At 37.8% G+C, this 13,926-nt stretch overlaps 1 protein-coding gene across 4 annotated transcripts in view; it reads left to right on the forward strand.

The window, feature by feature from the left end:
* Positions 1-13,926, forward strand: part of CNTN5 (contactin 5) — a 678,174-nt gene that overhangs the window by 616,146 nt on the left and 48,102 nt on the right. For all 4 annotated transcript variants that reach the window (XM_056329576.1, XM_056329574.1, XM_056329577.1 and 1 more), the window contains one exon: positions 5,278-5,398. In XM_056329576.1, coding sequence (XP_056185551.1) covers positions 5,278-5,398 — 121 coding nt within the window. The remainder of the gene's footprint in view (positions 1-5,277; positions 5,399-13,926) is intronic.

Below are 13,926 nucleotides of genomic sequence, written 5' to 3' on the forward strand. Positions count from 1 at the left end.
TGTGTTCACAGGACTGCAGTTGAAGTGTGGAAGGGAAGTATGACGATCAATGTGGAAAATGAGCAGCATTCGAAACAAGATTAAGTGAAAGCTAGGATTGGTATGATGACAAGAGAAAGATTCAGGGTTTCTAGGTTTCATATCTATTTTACACATGTGATTCTGTAGTTTGAACATATAACTGTGTAATAAGCAAAACAACATTTAATTCTTCCATGGAGGAGGCAGAGGGAAGTAAGCAGAGACTTACTAAAGGTTCAGAACGTGTACTATAGCATAACTGTGAGCTCCGTTTCAAATGCAGGCAGATAAAGATTGTTCTTGTGCAAAGCCTTCAAAAGAAAAGGTTGGATACTGAATGAACGGCCTTGGTTTAGAGATAAAAACTGAGCAAATGAATGGACAGATTAACAGGGAGGTTTCCTAGCAACTGACTCACAATAATGAACTCACTCTCCCAGAAAGAGTAATACTCTTCACTTGAAGAACCAGATGTAAAGGTTAGTTTACTGTGAAGCAACTCGCAAACTCTTAGGATTTATGAAGTGGAAAGGAAAAAATCCACACCCAGCTTCCTCTCTGTAGGGATGTAGGATGGCTGAAGAAGTACTAATTCACCAACAGTAATTCCTCTGCAAGTTGGCTTCCCCCCTTCCACTGTAAATTCCCAGCATTAGGGCAATGGGTGCAAAAGGCAAATCCAACAAGGTGATCCATGTTGAGCAAAGTATGCATATTCCATGCTTCTTGGAGCCTTTTCAAGTTTGGGGAAGTATCTCCACATCAAAAGCAAATGCTATGTATAGGTGGCACCAATTCTTGTAAAAAATTACTTCACACAAGACCTTACAGGTATAGCTAATTAGATACATTGCAGGCACAGCTATGACCTCAGATAACATGCCACACTGCAGCAGAGAGAGCAATAGATTGACACAGCACTAAGCACTGGAGCTTCCCAGAACCTGATGAATAGGATACTCAGGAGCATAATACGAATTATACAATAATTTGTTTTCCTAGAGAAAACATCTCCTAGAGAGATGGCATTGATAGCTGGATTATTATTTATTTACTGCTTAATGAAGACCAGGATTGTGTTGAGTGTTACAGTAGGTCCATGGCTGATGCTGGCCTTGAAGGTTACATTTAGCTTTCCTTAAAATAATTAGAAGTTGGCTGTTAAACCTATCTGTTTTATTTTGGGGGTTTTCTTAAGCCTTGGCTTAGGTAAAGTACAAGATATATTCCACACAGTAGAGGTTTATACTGAACAAATATAAATGATTTTGATATTTGGCTAAATGGGTAATATATGATATTCGGAACACCAAGGAATATAGATTTTTCTAACAAAATGCTACTTTGAAATAGTGCACTTATTGCAAAATATGTCTTTTCACTGGAAAACATAAAATTAGTGGAATAAAAAGGAGCTTTTAAAAATGTACACTTAATAAAATCAAAATTTAGATGTAGACAAAAAAATTTAAACACTAACCATTTCAGCTTTGAATAATATTGGGACCACATGGTTGCTGATAGACCAGGCTGTTCTAACTCATGTTGGTCCAGGTGAGAGATCTTTCTACACTGTTTGCATCCAGGTCACCAGTTTTTGTCTTCCCCAGAGGGGAGAGTATGTGTCTGCTTTTGTTGAAGCATTACATTTTTTGCACTGAGAGAAGACTAAAAGCATAAGACAAAGTTTCTGACCTTAGATCTTTTCTTAATGGAGTCTCTGCTGCATTCCTGCTTAGCAGTTTTTTTAAAGCTGCATTGTAATCACTCAAATTTAAGCAGCAGCTGCAATGACAGGGTGCAGAGACTTTTTTAAGATTCGGAAAGCCAGTGCATCAGTTTAAACACACACACACTGGCTTTGTTGTGATCTTGAACCTCTCATTACGAGATAAACTGATCAACAAAATAATCTGTCTTCCAAGACTTGGAAGAGTCTGTAAAATTCATAAAGACCACTTTATAAATACCACTGAACAGCAAATGATATGGTATTTTTAAAGGTCCTGTTCAAACATAGCTCCTGCCTATCTGAATGGAAGCGAAAATGTCCATTATTTCCCATGCTCAAAAATCTAATGTCTGAGCATATATCCATCTGTATAAACACAATGAGTTTAATTTCATTCCACTCACACATCCTAAGCAATGCTGGCTGCACATCCTGTTAAGCTGTAATAAATGTGTTTCATGGGGATCTATTGTACTGCACTGCTCTCCACTTACAGCAATGATTCTTTCAATTGCTGCTTGTCTGCCCAGTTATGCAGGTGTGCAGATGAAATACTTATATTTTTCCTGATAAGAATATTAGGATTCACGCATTCATGAACCCTATAGAAACTGGAGTGACAGCCAAGATTTTTAAAAGCTCCTGAGCAATGAAACCACCGTTGCTATCCATTATGCATTTCCTCCCACTTAACAACAAAACACACATTAAATGTAAATTACCCTCAAAAGGGGACAAATGTGGACTGATTCTGGCCTTCTAGCAGCTAAAGCTTTGTACCAGAATCACTAATCATCTTGAGCAACCCATGTTTCAACGGCTAGTAAATGTTACTGTCCTAGGCAACATAAAGACATTGTAGCCTGAATTTGGTTCCTGGTAGAACTGTGTGCTCTTCTTCTGCATTTAGAGCTGCAGGGTACTCAGATATTCTTTCCACTGCTGTGATTTTGATATGCCAAAGCAAGAATACAGGAAATGCATTATACCTCACTGGTCTGAGTATCTTCTCTCCAAACACTCTAGTAGGCAAAACACTACAATTGTATTCACGCTTTTAGATCTACAGGGTTATAAAGCTATAGACTATGCCCACATTCACTTTGGTCTTCCTGGCAGCCTTGATGTTCTGCCTCTCTTTTCCTTCTTTGCATGAGTGTGCTTTGGTAAAGATTTTGCCCTGGTGCTACATGGCATATTACGACAAGTTCAGTTCCAAATCTGCAAATGAAGATAAGATTGGCTGAAGAACGTGTGCCAAGGCATGCTGGAAAGGAATTCTTCTGCCTCGAAGGAAAAACTAAAGTATAGAAGATTGGATCTTGGAACCAATCCTGTTTTATCTTGTCTTTAATGACCTTGGCAGAAAAGAGTGTGGAAAAGACAACTGTATGGTACAAAACTGGACGTATTACCAATACAGCAGATGATGAAAGTAACACATAGGAACAGACAAGAAATGTAATATTTCAAAGCACAAGGTCATGCACATATGGATGACTGGTTATAAAGCAGGATTTCATAATTTGCAAATGATTAAGGATAAAGATCTGAGTGTATCTACCTGAGTACAGAATCAATATGTGTCAAAAAAAACAGCCAAAGCTGAATGCAGGTGAAGTTGGTAGCATATTTCAGCACAGCTAGAGAAGTATCAACATGTACACCTGTAGTAAAACTTTATTTTGAATGCAGGATACAATTCTGCTCATTCACAATCAAACTGACTCAAATTAGAACCACTGCACAGGAATATTATGACACAGGGAACATGTAATTCAATGAAAGACTGTCAGCCTTTGCTTGGTTAGCAAAGTAAATAAAATCTGAGAAGGAAAATGCCTATATCCAATAAAAGTTTCTTAAAGTGAAACACAAAGGAAGTGCATATCAACATCTGTATAAAATATAATGTAAGGTATATTATATTATATTAGCTATATAGTAATCGGATATTAAAATGTCATATATACTATACTATATATGGTAAATATAAGTCATATACCATATTGTATTATTTTTATTAAAATATGTTATATCCTGTGACATTATATTATTTTATAAAATGTACTAAACACTATACAATACATTATATATGTACTTTATATAGTACTATATAAACTGAAGATATATAATAGTCAATAGTGGAAGAATATAATACTGGTTTATATAATACAGCAGTATATAATGTTATATATTTTAATGGATATATTATTGTTTGTGTAATTATTAAAATTATGCGTCATATCTTATAGATTGGATAATTGTAGTAATTGTATGTTACATAATTAATTTTTACACAATTATGCCCAAAATATTAACTATATGTAATTTATAATATAATGTTATACAAACTCTACATTAATGTTGAAAAAAATCTCTTACGTTCACGTTATCATACAAAGTAGCAATGATAAGGTAATTTAGAGATATTTTTAGGACATTTTATCTATCTATCCTCAGTTAATCTGCTAAAATTATTTCCATTTGACTATTAAGAGGAAAAAAATGCCTTGAAAGGAACAAAAATGCAATAATTTGCTAAAATTATTGGTGCTCACATTAAATCAAGAATTTGCAAGCATTTTAAGGATTGCTACACAATGTAGTCAAGGTGTTGTCAGGGTGACTTTTGTTCCCACTTACCTGCTCTTTCCCTGAGTAGTGACTATTTTAAATCAACAATACCTGTGGGCTAGGGATCCCTAAATCTGATGGAGCAACGTTTATTGACTTCAGTAAGTCTAGATAAAACAATGATTTTCTACATGCAAAATCTAGCAGTATCACTTGAATTTATGAAATAATACAGAGATTCTTAGCAAAAGACATTTGTCTTCCAAAAGGCTGTTCTACTTTCCAGTTTTCTCTTTTCTGATCATGATTTTGGGTCATTGTAATTACCGTTTGCTAGAATACTAAAAAACAAAAAGTTGAACTTGTTCTCTATGTACACTTATTCAGGGATTGCATGTTTCAGATTTAAATACAGAAAGATTTCAACAGGTAAAATGAGAAACTGTTTGTATTTCCTCAGTCATATTTAGTATTAATTTTCTCTGTGCTAATAAAAATTGATCAACATTATCTTTCAAGTTATCTTAATTTCATTACAGTAGTGAGACATACTCCAAATGTCACTGCATTGTAGGGAGGAGGAAGAGGAAGAAAGAGCCCTTCATTTGTAAGAGGTCTTGATTGCATTCAGAATATTTCTGTTCATCTCCTTAATGAATTTCTTTGTGCTAGTTTGGAATAATTTCCTTTGAGCATGCAAATATGCACGGTGCGCTTTAAGCAAAGTCAAAGTTAATAAAAAACTGAAATCCTCTTCTTTAATCCCTATTAATGATTGTATAAATGCAATATTCTGATAATCCTCAAAAGAGGGTATTAGGGCACATAAACAGTGCAAGATGAAAGCTGTAATCATGAGTTTCTCAAACTGTACAAAACACCCTCGTAAACTATACCTTGAACAAAGATTTACTGAATTTTAAAGTGGCACTTCATCCTCCTTTCAGCAAGCGTCCTCTGCAGATTTAATGATCAGAAACATCCTCCTGATGCACGCAGGGAGATATGGCTGCAGGGTTGAGACCGCGGCGGACACCGTGTCAGATGAGACGGAACTGCTTGTTAGGGGTGAGTATGCTCACAGTGCTACCTGAAAACACACTCACCAGAAAATATTGTACCAGGAAATTTAAATATGTGGGTTTCAGGGACATCCGTGCTACACATCATTTTTCAGATTTTATACTACTGAGAACACTTTTTATTAACCTACTGTCTTTGAAAGCAGTTTCACCATAAACTGACCTGCAGACATGACAACGAGAAACAAAAGACAGTTGGTTAATGGATATACAGTCTTGAGATAGGTAATAGCACAAAAGGTATACCAGATCAGTCAAAATGTAGACAAGTGGCGTCAAGGTGTAGACAAAGCCTGTGTAAGGTAGGTAGGCTGAGTCTGTGTTTTTTTTATGTAATGCTTTACATTTCATCTTATGGTCAAGCCATTCTCTCAGCTTTAATGGTTTAGGAATATTCATTCGCTTCCTAAGAGGAGGAGGGACCGTGCAGCCTTTTCTAAAATAGATATGAGCAAGGAACCAAAAGGCCCATAATATGACATGGGTTTGGTTTTATTCAGACGTGGAATTGTCACCACCAAATTTTGGCTGCATCTTTAGACTCAGATCTGTCATCTGTTGAGTTGCTTTACCTGTCATTTAATGTTCCTGATTATGCACAGGAGCACAGAGCCATTGCCCTGCAGGACCCCAGATCACATCCCGTATCATATCCCAGACCCACTAGTTTACAATAAAGCAGAGTATTAGCACTATGTGCACTCTGTTAAGCAGAGTATTTCTGCATTCTGCACTACCTGTGTGTGTGTGTGTACTCACACATGTGTTCAGTGCCTGACTGGACCAGAGGACTGACTTACCAGCATCAGAGCCCACTAACTGGCATTACAACTGGTGAGTCCTGCAATGCCAGGATAGGTGGATCCCTGCTCAGCAGCACAGCTGGATAGCGTTACTGTAGATTGTACATTTTTGGAAGCATAAATCAAGCTAGACATTTTATTAAATTTTGAAAAACTCCAGATAAAAAAAAATCAAGATTATTTAGAGATTATAATCTTTCAAAAACATTTATTCCACCACAACTTTAGATTTGAGATGTTCGTACCCATTGCTTTTAGGACAAATATATGCTTTAAATGATAAGGTATGTTTCTGGCTGACTGCAGGGCTCTTCACATTGTGATGAAAGTAGCTGTTAAATATTTCCATAAAGTCACTTTGAGGACCATCAGATTTCTATGAGCTATGGCGCTATAAGGATGGTGGTATTCAGTTGCCTCAACACAGACACATAATGTCATTTTAGCTGCCTTATGAAATCTGATTCATCCTTGCAGGTTACGCAGGGCCTTTTGTGTTACCTTTACCTCGCTCAGAGAGGAGCTGGAGGCTCTACAGATAGGCAAGGAAATCTCAACTTTAATGCCATTAAGCTTATCAGTGACAAAAAATCTCTGAGTTTACTATTATCGAGGAGACTGCAGACTGGACACAAAATTATTTTTTTAAGAGTACTGGTTATATAAATGAGTTTATTGAATTTGGTGTTGAAAATAAATGCTTCTCTGAGGAACAGATTTGAGATTTAAAAAAAAAAAGAAAGGGCATTGTAAGCAGTATCAGAATGTATGCGTGTGGGTGTCTCATTACCATGCCACCTTGCTGATGAAATGAAAACTGCAAGTGCTTTTTAATGGAATTTAAATTCAAATATAATTTGCTTACAATGTTTTCCTTTTCTTGAGTCTATGATTTGATAATTTTAAGATACAGTAAGAAATGTTTGCTTCGCTTTCACAAAATGCTTTATACTGTGTGACTTCTTTTGTCCGATGTAAAATTCAGTTTTCATGGAACTATAGGATATGTTTGGTTCGCTGAAGTAGTTAATTTCCTTAAGATATCTGTAAAACTTATGCAAAAGAGAGTAATGCCAGTATTTCTTTCACCAAAAAATGTAGGATGGTTTTGTTTTGTATTCCAGAAAATGTTTAAAACATTCAGTACAGAGTTGCTAATGATTACTCTTTATAAACTTCAGCATTTCAAAGATCCAGAATATTTAGGAAAATCTAATCTATCTCTTCATATACTGCTACAGGCATTTCATTTTAATTTCAGTATCTCTAATTCTTTTTTCTCCCCCTATCTCAGTTTATAGAGTGCACTCAGTGCAATTTGACACTGTCTGATGATCCCAAATTGCAGCACCTTTCAAACTTCTTTAGGTTTAGCTTTTGGAGGTACTGGACGTTGCTTAGGAGAAGACACCATGAGCAACAGATGTCTCAATAAGTATTTCAGTAAACTCTGAAGAATTCCACCTGACAGAGGAAGCCATCATCTATGAAGAAAACCCATTGCCACTATGCAGTAAAGTCTGAAATCCAAACCTATGTTATTCTTTATTTCCAGTAGAGTTTCTAGGTAAAATAATTTCATTTTAGGCATATTACAAAACATCTTTGTGTTTGAAATGTTGCAGCCCATGGCCAAACTGAGATAGTAGAACCTTTGTTATGAACTGTTAGAAGTACTGATGCAAGAAAAGTTCCAGCACATCCTTGTTCTGACCTTTCTCTCCTTTTGCCTCTACAGAAAATGCCAGTCTTGAACGCTGATAGTATCATACCACCATACAACAGCATTTCAAATGTTAGTTATATTGTAAGGAACATGTAGGGTGGGTTTTTTTAATATATCACTGTAATTTTTAATTCAAAAAATGTTCTGCTTCCACCATTTCTACAGGAAATACATTGGACATGAAGAGTAAATTACATTAAAATAATCTAATTTTCCATCCTTTAGATATTCATGAATATCAGAATTATTGCTATTAGTAAGTTTACTAAATTTATACTGAATTATGTATTCCGCTGCTGCATTATTTTTAAGTCAAAGGACAGTTTTCTAGAACTTTGTAATACCTTGCTGCAGCCTCTTCAGATGCAGTAAAGAGGAACAAACTATTTACAGGTTCCTATTGCTCACAACTCGCATGCTGATCTTCAAGAGACAGACATTCACCACTGCATTTTCAAGCCATTGCAGTGTCTCAGTACCATTTATTACAGAGAAAGCATGCAGTATCCTTAAACCATATTTATCTTTTTTGAAGACACTTTTGATAGTTACTTTATTGGAAGGTTGCTTGAATATATAGCAGGTAACTAACTGTCACTATTTTCACCCTTGTTCTTTTTTGTTCTGCATTATACAGTAGAAGTTTAATTACAAAAATGTCTACCAGTGAAAGACAATCTGAAGAACAGAGAATGAGTAGTGCCAAATAAAACTCAATTCTTTTGGGTCTAATTACTTACAAGAAGGTAATTAATGGTACAAGAAGATTTCTGAATTGACTACATATGTATGTAAATGTGTGTGTGTGCACATGTGCAGAAGAAATTAAGACAGCAGCAAATTTCTATTCTGCAGCTTTCTACAATGAGCTACAGATCTTTTTTAAACTATTTTCAAACTGTTTTAAAATTCACTACCTTACCTCACAGGTCTTGATTTTAGGTAAGTTGCAGTGAAATACACAACTAACAGTATTTTCATTATGATATTTATCTAGTGAATCTCTTTCAGGAACACTTCAAAACTATATATGAAAAGATACTCTAGATCATGTTTGGACAAAATCAAGATTCAAGCCCCATCAGTGCATACTACTCAAAACAAAACATAAATGCTTTTCTAAATGTTTTGAAAATGTGATTAAACTAGGTCTATTAAAGTAAGAAACAACTTTTTAGTGGTCCCTAGTAATTTCTCTGCTCCTTAAATGCTGTTTTTCTAGCCCCGATTACTTATTTTTTTCCTCTTTCTGTTTCATTTTTCTAATGCTACCAATAATGAGTATTTCATCAGAAACAGATGTTCTACTGGCAGCTGGACCTGTCAGGCAGTACATTAGCTTTCCAGCTTAAGTGTCTTGCATTTTAATCTTGGAGCGGGTTGTGAAATGAGCAGTATTTCAGTAGTCTCATGTTAGTCAACAGTGACCTTCAGAGGTCTGCTGTCCTGACATGCATGACATCATCTGTTTATATTCAGATAGGCTACTACCTAAATTCAAAAAGCATTTCTTGTAAAAAACATAGTTCTAAAAAACTGCAATCCATCATCACAAGTTGTTCTTCTTCTTAGGTACTGAAAAAAAAAATAACTCACAATCTTTTATTCATCCATCCGAGATTCATCATGCTCTCTAGATAGACGCATTGACTCTGTGGAAGGCACAGAGTCCGAATATGAGGAGGATGAGAGGATTCAGCTCAAAAGCCAGAACTGATTTAAGGTAGAAGAAGCAATGCCAACCACTTACAGCTTAGCTCAGAACTGCAATGTTTATCTACAAGGCAGGATATCTCTTCTTTGCTGTCTCAGACTGAGGCTCAAAAATACGCTTGTCTCTCTTCAAGAGCATGCTATACCTCCAGGCAGTAGATTAGGTGGAAATCAAGCAAGGAAGAGGGTCAACAGAACAGCTATGTTGGACTTCTGAAGGGCACACTTTGGCCTAAAGAGACTGGTTGACAAGAGTCCCTTGGGAGATAGTTCTGAAGGGCCAAGGGGCCCAGGAAGGCTGGGCATTCTTCAGGAATTAAGTTTAAAGGCGCAGGAGCAGGGTGTCCCCATGTGCCAAAAGATGAGCCAGCAGAGGAGAAGACCAGCCTGGCTAAATAGAGAGATTTGGCTGGAACTCAGGTAAAAAAGGAGAATTTACCACCTTTGGAAGAAGGGGCAGGCATCTCTGGAGGATATAAGGATGTCATGAGGTTATGCAGGGAGAAGGTCAGAGAGGCAAAAGCCCAGCTGGAACTCAGGCTGGCCACTGCTGTAAATGATAACAAAAATGTTTTACAAATACATCAGATATAAAAGGAGGTCCAAGGATAATCTCCATTCTTTACTGGATATGGGGGAGAACATTGCCACAAGGGATGAGGAAAAGGTTGAGGTACTTAATGCCTTCTTTGCCTCACTCTCTATAATAACAAGACCACTTACCTTCAGGGTACTCAGCCCCCTGAGCTGGAAGGCAGGGATGAGGAGCAGAATGGAGTCCCCATAGTCCAGGAGGGAATGGTAAGTCACCTGCTGCTCCACTGAGACACGCACAAGTCTGTGGGGCCAGATGGGATCCACCTGAGGGTACTGAGGCAGTTGACAGAGGAGCTTGCCAAGACACTCTCCATCATTTATCAACAGTCCTGGCTAACTTGGGAGGTCCCAGAAGGCTGCAGGTCAGCCAATGTAACACTCATCTACAAGAAGGGCAGGAAGGAGTATCCAGGGAACTACAGACCTGTCAGCCTGACCTTGGTGTTGGGGAAGGTTATGGAGCAGATGACCCTGAGTGCCATCATGTGACATGTACAGGACAACTGCCAGATCAGGCCCAGCCAGCACGGGGTTATGAAAGGCAGGTCCTGATTGAGGAACCTGAGCAACTTCTACGACAAGATGGCCCACCTAGTGAACGAGGGAAAGGCTGTGGATGTTGTCTACCTGCACCTTACTAAAGCCTTTGACACTGTCTCCCACAGCATTCCCCTGGAGAAACTGACTGTTCATGGCTTGGATGGGTGTGCTTTATACTGGGTTAAAAGCTGGCTGGACAGCTGAGCCCAGGGTGTGGTGGTGAATGGAGTTACATAGAGCTGGTGGCCAGTCACAAGTGGTGATCCCCAGGGCTCAGTATTGGGGCCAGTCCTGTTTAAGATCTTTGTTGATGATCTGGGTGAGGGGATTGAGTGCACCCTCAGAAACTTTGCAGACAACACCAAGCTGGGCAGGAGTGTTGACCTCCTTGAGGGAAGGAAGGTTCTGCAGAGGGATCTGGACAGGCTGCATTGATGGTCTAAGGTCAATTGTATGAGATTTAACAAGGAGAAGTGCCAGGTCCTCCACTTGGGTCACAACAACCCCATACAATGCTACAGGTTTGGGGAAGATTCGCTGGAAAGCTGCCTGGTGGAAAGGGTCAGTCTCTTCTCCCAAATAACAAGTGGCAAGGGAAGCAGAAACGGCCTTAAGCTGCACCAAGGGAAGTTTAAATTGGACATTAGGAAAAATTTCATCACTGAAAGGGTGGTGAAGCATTGGAACAGGCTGCCTAGGGAAGTGGTGGAATCACCATCCCTGGAAGTGTTTAAAAAACACATATGTGGTCCTTAGGGACATGGTTTAGTGGTGGACTTGGCAATCCTGGGTTAACAGTTGAACTTGGTGTTCTTAAAGGTCTTTTCCAATCTAAACAATTTTATGATTCTAAGATGTGTTCAACCCTCTTTCTGAGGCAGAGTAACCAGGAGCACAGAAGTCAAGAGACAAACAAATGAGAGCCTGACTGTGTAGGGTACAAGTTAGGGTATCTCTAGCAACCCAAATATTTTCTTCTTTTATTAAGTTGACTATTAAGTTGCTCCAAAAATGAACGTAGTCCTTAGGGGAACCTTTGTCCACAACTTAAGCTAATACACTATAGTGTGTACTGGGAAAGGGAAAAGCTAAATGACTGGCATGTGCCCTCTGCACCAGATTTGTCCTCTAGCAGGGTGATGAGGCAGATAGCCATAAAGTCTTAAATGCCATTGCAAGATTTTCTGGAAGATGGTCATCAGACCCCGTCAGGTACAGCTCAAGGACATTCAGAAGAGAAAACAGCTTTTCACATAGGGTGGTAACTATGCTGGCACTAGGCCCACACAAATGTGCTGCTTTAGAGAAATCCCATAATGGGAATTATGTATGTCTGATGGTCAAAGGAATAGTTTTAGTGGGGTGAATAAATACAACATAAATCACAGCTATGGTCTTACATTCCTGACACCCAAGTCATTGCCTGATTTCATTCCATTTATGCCTTCTGTTGTTTGCTCACCCAAGCAAAATATGTGCAGAATAACTGTTTGCCATGCAAACAAGGATGTTTACAGGAGAATATAGATATTTGCTACACAGTCAACAAATGTTTTCCCTAACACATGAAGTCATCAGCCATAAAAGAAGCAAAAGTGATTTATGATTTTTATGAATGTCAGTCCTGCTCTTGACATCAGTCCAAAAATAGGTTTCCAATGTCACGTGCTTTGTCTGGCTACCAGCCTCTATTTATCCACCCAGATCTTCAACTTTCAGTGAATATTAAGTAGCAGACAAGCAGAACAACAAAATGTTTCAGCTTGGCTGGTTTTCCATCTATCATTGGCACACCAGTAGTTGAGCTGCCTGTGTACTGATTTTTCACAAAGAAGTGATTGCCAAAGCAGAAGGCTCTAATACAGGATAAATATGCATGTCATGTTCTGACACTAATGATATGATCACAAACATGGTTACCAAACACCCAAGTATCAGCCAGGAGACTTGCATCTCACAGATGTCTCGGGTGATCTTGTAGCCATCAATGTGTCAGGTTTCCTCAAGACAATGTCTGCTTGGTAAATTAATTTAGTTTTTAAAGCCTGTCTTCCAAAACAGGATTATTACATTCTTATTTCCCCATGATGCTGTAGAAATTTGAAGCAATCTGTGCATTCATCTTTTCATTACAAAGGACATCTTCATGATCCTGTGATTCCACCATGTTTCACTGTAGGGTCATTTAAAACACCAAATGCTTCTGTCATAAAAAAGGCTGACACCATGAAGGGGCTCATCTTTATTAACTTAGGTTGGTCCAATCAAAAAAAAAAAAAAAAAAGGCAACAGTGTTTTTACTTTGTGTTTGTTTAATTAATCAATACAAAATCTGTTATTCATATATGGTGAGGTTTTAAAGAGCAACAGCAGAAGTCATAGCTAAGAGCAGGCTACTTCTTACAATGACATTTGGCAAAAAGTGTCCCTTTGCTCTTGAAACACATAGTTTTCTAATGAACTTGTTTCAACCCTTGCTTTGCCATAGGCTGCAACACGGAAAAGCTTGAGTAAAAAATCTACCAAAATCAATTATTACACATTTCTTACTTTTTCTTCTGCAAGTTTGGAGGGTTGGCTTAGAAAAACACCTGTACAGTTCAGCACAGAATATAGTGTGAGCTGGGAATGTCACATAGGAGTCTAACATGCTTCCACAAAGATCAGCATGAGACTCTTTATAGTCTGTTAAGAGTAGAGATTCATTTCACCTGCGCTGAGATGAGTAGTACTTCTGGTGCAACAGCAGTTTCCAAGAACACCAGGAAGTTTCTTGCAGATTAGAGGATCACTGCAAAATTTACTGTGACATATTGTCTGATGTGGATGGGTACAGTGCTTCAAACATTTAGAACGGAGAAATTATTTTTCGTATAAGAACCTCTATATTGTTAGCAGTTATAGTGACACCACAAACACCAATGTAGGTTATTTTTCATTATAATCTTTTCCTTGTGTTGCATTTCTTTTTAGCATCATCAAGACTGAGTTAAGAATACAAGGCTTTGAAGTTAAAGGGGTTTTTTACATCTGCGAAAACTTAAATGCCTAATCAACAGTACCAAGTCTTCAGTATTTTAATACTTATTTAATAAATGAAAGCTTTTTATCATAATAAATTACTGGGTTCAATAA

This window comes from Falco biarmicus, chromosome 2 (assembly GCF_023638135.1).
Source record: "Falco biarmicus isolate bFalBia1 chromosome 2, bFalBia1.pri, whole genome shotgun sequence".
Classification (NCBI taxonomy): Eukaryota; Metazoa; Chordata; class Aves; order Falconiformes; family Falconidae; genus Falco; species Falco biarmicus.